Source organism: Montipora capricornis, chromosome 11 (genome assembly GCF_036669925.1).
Source record: "Montipora capricornis isolate CH-2021 chromosome 11, ASM3666992v2, whole genome shotgun sequence".
Classification (NCBI taxonomy): Eukaryota; Metazoa; Cnidaria; class Anthozoa; order Scleractinia; family Acroporidae; genus Montipora; species Montipora capricornis.
In genome coordinates, this window is record NC_090893.1 from 21997118 (window position 1) to 22007117 (window position 10000).

The following is a 10000-nucleotide window of genomic DNA, read 5'->3' on the forward strand; positions in this document are numbered from 1 at the left end:
AAGGTCACACTAGCCTGCCTGGCGCCGAAAATTGATTAGTAAGCCGTTGTAATTACCTTGTTGCAGCTTGGTTTGAGAATACAAGCTTTTTCTGCAACAAAAAAAGTTGCTCGGTTTAAAAAAATATTCCAAATCCACTAAGACTAAAGTGAAATTTCAAATTCTAAACAAGAAACAAATACTTGCTCTGAATTGTACGATAGTCTTCGTGCTTTGCAGTCACGGTAACAAAACAAATTTAACTGGCGGGAAAAGGTTTACTAGATGACCTCACAGAGTGTTGTATGTCCGGATCTGCCATTAAGACATCCGCTGAGAGTGAGGTGCGGTATTGCGGAATATCAAAATATCAATAGGTCGTATCACTTTTGATATATCAAAATTGTTCTTATACATTTCTTGGACGGTTTTTTGATAATATCATGAGATTTTGATACTGGTAGAAGGGAATGATATTTTGATATTCTGCAAAGGTGCTTGAATATCAAGATCTCATGATATTATCAAAAAATCAAGTCTCTGCTAGGTTCAAGTGATGGGTGATGAGGTTTGATATTTTGATATATCATGATATTATCACGATATCTTGATATTATCAAAATATCAACAAAGGCTATCAAAATCTCAAGTCTTTGGTAGGGTCAAGTGATATATATGTATTGAGGTTTGATATTTTGATATATCATGATATTATCAAGATCTCGTGATATTATCAAAATATCAAGGAAGGCTATCAAAATCTCAAGTATTTGCTAGGGTCAAGTGTCTCAAGGATTAAAGAACGAGGTATATCAAAATAGCAAGATATTATCAAAATGCGAAATATCAAATCATTTGTGATATTTTGATATTCTGCAATCCCGCACCTTAGTATCCGCTGACAAGCTTTTATTGCATAATTCCCGGGGGTGGGACTCCCATATGAAACAGACGGGGATGCTCGTCGGAAATTTTGAATTTAACCCCTAAAGGAGACCAATCTAATCCAAAATTTACACCCCTAAGCGAGACGACGAGCATCCCCGTCTGTTTCATATGGGAATCCCCCCCCCCCCCCCCGCGGGGCATAATTACCTGGGGAAATGAATTTTCCCTATCTAACGCTTTGGAGTAACTGTCAAGGGAAACCCCTCGTGACATATCTAAGCTCCAGACGAATAAAAAACAGTTTCCCTAGGTAAACTGTTAAAAAGTCGAGGTAAAAAGTTTGCAGTGTGACCACGGCTAATAAATTAAAATAATTTCAGACATCATACCACAGGACCGTAATTAGAAGATACAAAGAGGTCAATTGAATTAATTAAACATCAGTGGCCCTCAAATTTTCATTCGCTATTTCCGCAAATACCGTCATAAAAACAATGGATGTGATCCAATTCACTGAAGCATGAGACAGTCGCAAGAGTAATTAACTTGTATTGTTTTCATTTAAAGATGCTCCCAAAACGTATTGAATCATGGGATTTGGAAAATAGTCTATAACAAAAATAAAACACGTTAAAAACCAAAACCGTGACGTGATTTGCTTTTCGTTGAAAAACAGACTTAAAGAACATTTCACTTTCAAATTTTACTTTTGAAAAGCTTATTTCTTCTTTATCTAAAAATATAAATTTGAAAGTTGTACAAAGAGTCGGACATGTTTAGTTTTGAAAATGTTTGAATATTCTTTGCATCGAACAAAAAATATGGACTATGTCGTTTTTGATTGACTTCTACCCGGACTCGTCAACATATGTAAGTTTTGTAGAATTTTCGCACTCGTCGTTTTTGAGACCTATTTTTGACAGCTTTCATAAGATACACTCGTATCTGTTGCAGCGAATCTACAACTACAACAACAACTTGTGAGATCGGAATAAAGGCAGAGAAACCAGTAGAACCTGTGTACGTGAAACTGTTGTCGAATCTCGATATTCACGGAGCCGGGATTGAGAGAATTGCAGGAGTGACTACATCTCATTCGATATGGAGAGCAAAGAAGGCGAAAAAAGCGACATGGAGTTGTGTGGAGGCGAGGAGGACGACGCGGAAAATGTTGAAATATCTTCCGAAGTGCCAGCGACTCGTACCGTTAGAACAAGGAAGCCAAATCCGAACAATCGTGAAGAGGTAGAAGCGGAAGAAATTCACAGATTAAGGCGTTCGCTTAGCGGCTATTTGTCACGAGTAAGTACATGCATAAGTCAGTTGAAAACATGTCTCTCCGAATGGGGGAAAGCTGAGGGAATTCGTGAAAGTGTGAAGAACCTTGAGCATGCATGGGAACGCTACAATGATCAGTACCAGAATTACTTGTGCAAGGAGTTGTCTGTTCAAGAATTTGGGCGGGTTGAGTCCAACTATGTTAAGGTTTATGAGGACTATTTTCGATATGTCAAAGCAGCCGAAGAAAGATTGTCCCCCCTCGCGTATTGCACGTCAAATAAGAGTTCAAAATCTCGTGTAGAACAACCTAAATTATCATCGATAACTTCGACTGGCTCAAGCATCTCGAGATCCTCAAAATCTTCCCGATTAAAGGAACTGAAGAGAAGTGTAGAGTTGAACAGGCTTAAGGCCCAACAGGCACTTGAGTTAGCAAATTATGAAGCTGAAATGGAAAAGAAAAAGATTGACATTGAGATGCAAAAACAGAAAACAGCAAAGGAAATGGTATTTAAAGCTCAGTTGGAAGCTAGAGAAATCGCTCTTCTTGTTGAAGAGGAAGGTGATGCAGTCTCGTGTGCCCTAAGTTTGCAAAGTGAGACCGATGATAAGATTGAATTTGAGCCTCCCATCACTAGGAGTCAACAAACAGCAACTTGGGTAGCACGCTGCCACCAGGACACTCCAGAAGATAGATTGAATCATAGCGAACTCACACCTCAGTTAAAGAAGTACAGTGAAGAAATTACCAGTCCTCATTCCAGAGATCCTTCCCATATCCAAAGAAAGGAGAACTTTATCGCAAATGGAGATGATAACGGTGAAAATGAGAATTGCCTGCATGAAAAGGAACAGATGAATCCGTGTAAAAATCCTCAGGCTATTCTTTTGAAGGTGACCACGTTGCAAGCTAATGCAGCCTGTCAAGTTTAGTGGAAATGCAGCGGATTTTCCGATTTTCAGGAGAAGAATTCGAGATTGAATTTCTCCCCAAATTTGTGTCCGGAGAGGCTTATGAGGTGGTTGAAAGATCTGTGGGGTGTTCCTATGACGACATTATAGCAACCCTGGAGGAGCGCTATGGCCAACCAGCCGCAGTTGCTGCAGCGTGTATTAATATGCTTACCACAGGACCAAAATTAGGAAACAGAGACTTCAAGGGTTTGCGTAATTTTGCTGAAGAACTGCAGTGTGCCTCACGAAGACTGGAAGGAGAGTATGAACATGAGGCAAGTACCACTTCAAATATGAAGATGATCGTAGCACGACTGCCAGATTACATCATCAACAAATGGGCAGATGTATCGTACTCTAACAGAGAAAAGGGACAGAACCCAAAGTTAAAGGACTTAGCTCAATTTGTGAAGCGACAAGCTGCCATCAAAAACGACCCTGGTTTTGCTGGTGTTTCGTTAGTCGCAAGTTCGGAGGTCAAGGGAAACAGAACAAAGTCATTGAAAGTCAACAACAGGTCATTCATCCCCGAGCCCACAAGGCAGACTTCATCCTTTGCCACCGATGTTAAAGGAAAGAGCACTGGCCGAAAATTGCCCAGCGAAGGACGAAACAGCATCACACCCGCTAATAGGAGTTGTTTATGTTGCCCCGGATCTCACGAACTATCTTCATGCCTCGAGTTTCAGAAGAAGGATTTGCAGAGCAGATGGGACATTGTGAAAGTTAACCGGTTGTGTCATGTTTGTTTGAGAGTTGGACGCCTTCGAGGAAGGTGTGAATCGCCGAAATTCTGCCCTTGTGGGAGCGACAAACGGCACCATAAGTTACTCCATAACCCCCCAAGTACAAGGAGAGACAATGACAGACTCAATCAAGCTAGTACAGAAGAACCGAATGCGGCAGTGACAGACCCGCATGCCGAAGTTCCTGGTGATCAAGGACCTTCAGGAATCAGACATACAGCGCAATATGCTACCGTCACACAGCCAGGCTCAACAAAAACTGTGCTTCTGCATGTTATACCAGTGAAAATCACATCACCTGGCGGAAGGTCTGTCACCACTTACGGGCTGTTAGACAACGCTTCCCGTGGAACCGTGATTAGTGGAGATGTTGCTAAAGAATTAGGGCTGAAAGGTCATAAGGAGTTTATATCTGTTAGTACCTTGATGCAGCAAGAAGATGAAGAGTTTGAAGTGGTGGAATTTAAATTGCAATCTGCGAGCGGAGAAGGTGAAACGCTTAATGTTGAAGAGGGCCTGGTCTCGGAGAAATTCAATGTCAAAGAGAGATGTCTACCTGAAGATGTTGACAGAAGATCGCACCCCCACCTACTGGACATTGATGTGCCAGACGTAAAGATAAAGAAAGTATCAGTGCTGATTGGAAAGGACGTGGGTGAAGCGCATGAAGTCCTCGAAGTGCGAAAGTCAAATAGACCTGGTAGCCAGTTGCAAGCTCAGCGAGGCCCATTGGGCTGGGTGATCACGGGAACAATTCTGGGCTCACCAAATTACAGCGAAGTCAATGTCCACTTCACATCTTGCGAGAGAAAATTGCACGAACAAGTTGAGAATTTTTGGAAGATAGAAGGATTTGGAGCGAAGCCTTCGTGTAAACCTATAATTGAGGAGCCGGTGCCTAGACGTCAAAACCACTATTTATCTAGAGAGGATATCCGCGCAGTAGACATTCTCGAGAAGACCACGAGACTGACTGACGGTCATTACGAGACCGGACTGTTGTGGCGGAAGGACGATGTTGAACTGCCAAACAACCGCAAGGAGGCTGAAAAGAGGTTGCAGAGTTTGAAGAGGAAGTTCCGTAAAGACCCTAGCCTTGAAAGGAAATATCGCGCAACGATGAACGACTACATAGCTGAGGGTCATGCGCGGAAGTTAACGACAGAAGAGGCTTCTATAACTGGCTCTAGAACTTGGTACCTTCCGCATTTCGCAGTGACCAATTGCAACAAGCCAAATAAAGTACGAATTGTGTTTGATGCTGCCGCCGAACATAAAGGAACCTCGCTGAACAAAAACCTATTACCGGGCCCTGATTATACTAACAGTCTGGTTGGTGTGTTATTGAGATTCCGCGAGGAGAAGGTCGCATTGGTTGGAGACATTAAAAGCATGTTTCACCAGGTGAAAGTCCGACCAGAGGATCAAGATTCCCTACGGTTCCTTTGGTGGAGTGGGAGCTTAGACGAAACACCTAATGAGTACGCAATGACTGTACACATATTTGGTGCTACAGACTCGCCATGTTCGGCGAATTTCGCCTTGTTGAGAACTGCTGAAGACAATTGGAAAGAGTTCGACCCTGTGACCGTGGATACTCTGAGGGACAACTACTATGTCGACGATCTACTCAAGTCCATGCCAACACCAGAACGTGCGATTACGCTAATGCGGGAGCTGATTGAACTTTGTGCAAAAGGCGGTTTTAACCTTACGAAATTTATGAGCAATAAGCGAGAAGTCTTGGCCGCAAATACCTGTTGAGAAGAGAGCGGATCCAACACTTGACTTCACCCTTCATCAATTGCCGGTGGACAGAGCCCTTGGAGTAAGATGGCACATCGAATCTGACACCTTTGGTTTCAAAGTCGTGAATTTGGATAAAGGCGACACGATGAGAGGAGTTTTGTCAACAATCTGCTCAGTATTTGACCCGTTGAACTTGGCTGCACCAGTCATGCTACCAGCAAAGCAAATCATGCAAGATCTGTGGAGGAAGAAGATAGCGTGGGATCAACCACTCGACGGGACAATTCTTCAGAGATGGCAGCAATGGAAGAACAACCTTCCACTCCTAGCTGAGGTGAAAATTCCAAGATGTTACTTCAGTCGCACAGATCACGAGAAAGCTACACTTCAACTCCACCACTTTTGTGATGCTTCAGAAATCGGCTACGGTACCTGCACCTACCTTCGAACAGTCTACCCTGATGGAACTGTTGAATGTGCATTTATTACTGGGAAATCCAGAAACGCTCCTATCAAAACAGTCAGCATTCCCCGACTAGAATTACAGGGAGCTCTTTTGGCAGCACGTGTGGACTTTTCAGTCCGACAGGAACTGAACTTCGAATTTGAAAGGGTGGTTTTCTGGACGGATTCAATGATCACCTTGAACTACATCTACAGCGAAAGTCGACGATTTCAGACGTACGTTGCAAATCGGGTTACAGAAATCAGGGAACTCACCGCTCCTGAACAGTGGAGACACTGTCCAGGGAAGCTTAACCCTGCAGACGACGTTAGTCGAGGGCTAGAAATGAAAGAATTTCAGAACAATGAACGTTGGTTGAACGGACCGTCCTTCCTGTGGAAAACAGAGGATCACTGGCCGGAGATCAAGCATGACGAGGTGGCAGTTGACAAGCTTGAGATAAAAAAGGAAGTATACTTGATCGAAGTTGAAACGGCTACACCACTAGACAACCTCTTGACCAGATATTCTCGCTGGATAACCTTGCTGCGATCATTTGCCTGGTTACTGAAGTTCATAAAGTGGCTGAAGTGGTCTTCGAAGGAAAAGAAACGTGAGCCAGAGTCTTGTCAAGTTGAAAATCACGTTACACAGGAGGAACTCGAAAGGTCGAAGAGAGAGGTTGTATCTTTGGTGCAGCGAAAGGCCTTTCCTCATGAGATAAAAGATCTCAAAGCAGGACGTCAAGTGAAGGCATCAAGCCACATTTTGAAGCTCAAACCAGTTATCATGAATGATGGAGTCATGAGGGTCGGCGGTAGAATTTCGAGAGCTCCTATCTCATCCAATGCCATGAATCCGATGATCCTGCCTAAAGACCATCACGTCTCAAGAATCCTGATACGTTATTTGCACGAAAGGAATGGTCACTGTGGAACTGAACAGGTCTTGTTCTTTCTCAGGGAAGAGTTCTGGATGGTGAAGCCTAGAGTAGCTATAAAGGAGGTTCTTGGGAAGTGCTTACTATGTAAGAAGCTTATGCCCCGTAAGATGAATCAAGAAATGGCCGAGCTGCCCAAAGTTAGGCTGACCCCGTATGAACCCCCTTTCACGTTCAGTGGAGTCGATTACTTTGGACCCTTTCACGTGAAAAGAGGGAGAGGAAGAGTTGCAGACAAACGTTGGGGGGCGATTTTTGTGTGTCTGAATTCGCGTGCAGTACACCTCGAAGTCGCGAAGTCTCTAGATACTGATGATTTCATTCTTGTTTTGACCCGATTCCTGAATCGAAGAGGCCATGTGAGAGAACTGCGGTCAGATAACGGGACGAACTTCGTTGGGGCAGATCGCGAAATCAGGGATGCCGTAAATCGAATTGATAATGACAAGGTTGGAAGAGAATTGATGCAGCGTGGATGTAAGATGTAAGTGGGTGTTCCACCCTCCTGGGGCCTCCCACATGTCCGGAGTCTGGGAACGATTAGTGAAAACGGTAAAACGAAGCTTGAAGGCCATCCTGGGAAAAGATCTTATCAATGAAGAGGTTCTCCAAACAGTGTTTACCGAGGCTGAGCGTATCGCTAACTCTAGACCTCTGACAAGAAACCCTTTCAGCCCTGATGACAGCGAACCTCTCACGCCAAATCATTTCTTGAACATTCGCCCTTCTACGAACCTGCCCCCGGAAGTTTTTGAAGAGAGTGAAAGGATGAGCAGGAAGAGATGGAGACAAGCTCAAGTTCTTGCCAATCATTACTGGAAGCGTTGGTTGAGAGAATATGTCCCGTCGTTGCAAGAAAGACAAAAGTGGAACCAAGTTCGAAGAAACCTACGCATTGGAGACCTCGTCCTGATCGCTGATGATAATGTTCCAAGGAACCAGTGGCCCTTAGGTCGAGTTGCAGGCGTGTTCCCTGGCAAGGATGGATTAGTGAGGAGTGTCGAAGTGAAAGCTAAAGGATCTTTTTTCAAGCGACCAGTTACCAAGATTTGTTTGCTAGAAGCGGCAGATGATGAAGAAGGACAGTGAGCTTGGCTGAACGGCCTGCTTGGTAACAAGAATGAATTTCAAATGTGATGAACTTCGGTCAAAGGGCGTTCATGGGGGGCGCGATGTTGTCACCGGAACTGCTTTCTGAACCGGAACTCGAGTACACGTCATCTCCCATGATACTTCTGGGTCATATGCCATGTGCTCGAAGAGTCGGACATGTTTAGTTTTGAAAATGTTTGAATATTCTTTGCATCGAACAAAAATATGGACTATGTCGTTTTTGATTGACTTCTACCCGGACTCGTCAACATATGTAAGTTTTGTAGAATTTTCGCACTCGTCGTTTTTGAGACCTATTTTTGACAGCTTTCATAAGATACACTCGTATCTGTTGCAGCGAATCTACAACTACAACAACAACTTGTGAGATCGCAATAAAGGCAGAGAAACCAGTAGAACCTGTGTACGTGAAACTGTTGTCGAATCTCGATATTCACGGAGCCGGGATTGAGAGAATTGCAGGAGTGACTACAAGCTTAATTGAAACAACGCTGTGTAGGAATTTTTAGCAAATAAGTTAACATCTTGCTCAACCTCTACTTTATCCGATAGGATTGAAAAATTTCAAGTCGCCAGCAGTGAGCTCACTTTCTGCTTCGGTCTCCCCTCTCCTTCCACTTCTGAGTCAATTAAAGTGGATTTCAGTTCACCACTAAGTGTCGGGTAGAGTTGTACAAGGTATATGTCACTCACGGTAGCCACTTAACCCCGTTCACCCATAAAGCGCAGGCCGCAATTTAGGAGTATTAAAATCGTCTGGCGTTATACAGAGTAAAATCTGAAAATCTTACTCTCAGGAGGGAAGGGGTTAAACATTTGGGCGAAGATAGCAAAATGGGCCAAGTAGGAAAGGCAATAAGTGTTATGGCGTCACATTGACAATAGAACTTCAAGAAGACTTTAAAGGAAGACTGCAGAGTACTTCCATCTTTTACACCGTATTCACAATGAAACGATTATTTTTTTCATTTACTAAGACACCTTCTCCTTTTCCCTCTTAGATGAAAGCGAACTATGTTAAAAAAATAGTACCAGCCAAGCACAGGTACGCCTACTTCTCGCACGCCGAGTTGGGCGTCAGGATTCATATTACATCAAGCGGTTGTAACACTGAAGCGTGTCTTTCAGAGCTACTTTCAAAGGAGAAGTGACATCACTGTTCTTTGATTTCGGAACCAGGGTCGCATTTGTTTCGAGATTTTATCTCTGAATACTCTACGAAATTGCCTGCGCACTCTCGGGTACGGAAGCTGATAACTCTCAGAGGATTTCCGCGCACTGTGCACACAATTTTACAGTTTCATCTTGCACAGGACATTCCATTACATATGGTATCACACTGGCGAAAATATAGCATACCTTTAAGTTGGATTAGCTCGTAGGAACTCGCCTCTTCAGTTCTTTAGTTGCTTGAAATTTTCGAGATGCTTGAAATCCTGCGGAGGCTGCAAACAAAGTAAGCTGACGTGTCCAAGGTTTAGCTTGAAACATCAACATTACTTGTTTTTTTTCCCGGGGCAATGATCGAAGTAATTTTTACCAAATATGGCTATGAAATAGCAGTAGTATTTCCGTTTACGTAATGTTATTGTATGAAGCACCAATTTACCTCAATTGCTGCTACTAATCCAGCTGAGCACAAAGGAGAACGGATTGTGTTCAACTCGATATATGCATTAAAGCATGCCAAGGCTTTTATTAGGCACGTAGAGCTTCGCTTTTTTTTACTCCTTCAAAAAGATCAATTATCGATTTTTAATCGGTGGATGGAGTGGGCGTGAGGTTTGTGAAATGCCCTGCACGATATAACACTCGATCTGTAACCACCAACATAAAAATTTTCGTTTTCAGTGAGGCCAAGTTTCAAGTGAAGGGGTCCACACTGCAGGGGCACCCAACGAAGGG

The 10000-nt window shown here is 43.4% G+C and overlaps 3 protein-coding genes across 3 annotated transcripts; all 3 read left to right on the top strand.

The window, feature by feature from the left end:
- Nucleotides 1-3086: 3086 nt before the first annotated feature.
- Nucleotides 3087-5612, top strand: LOC138023195 (uncharacterized). Its single transcript, XM_068870223.1, has one exon. It carries the CDS (start codon nucleotides 3087-3089, stop codon nucleotides 5610-5612), a length of 2526 nt encoding a protein of 841 aa, XP_068726324.1.
- A 130-nt stretch (nucleotides 5613-5742) lies between these two features.
- LOC138023196 (uncharacterized) lies at nucleotides 5743-7470 on the top strand. The gene has a single exon (XM_068870224.1). The coding sequence runs from the start codon at nucleotides 5743-5745 to the stop codon at nucleotides 7468-7470; it is 1728 nt and encodes a 575-aa protein (XP_068726325.1).
- Nucleotides 7471-7501: 31 nt separating this feature from the next.
- LOC138023197 (uncharacterized) lies at nucleotides 7502-8071 on the top strand. The gene has a single exon (XM_068870225.1). The coding sequence runs from the start codon at nucleotides 7502-7504 to the stop codon at nucleotides 8069-8071; it is 570 nt and encodes a 189-aa protein (XP_068726326.1).
- The last annotated feature ends 1929 nt before the right edge of the window (nucleotides 8072-10000 follow it).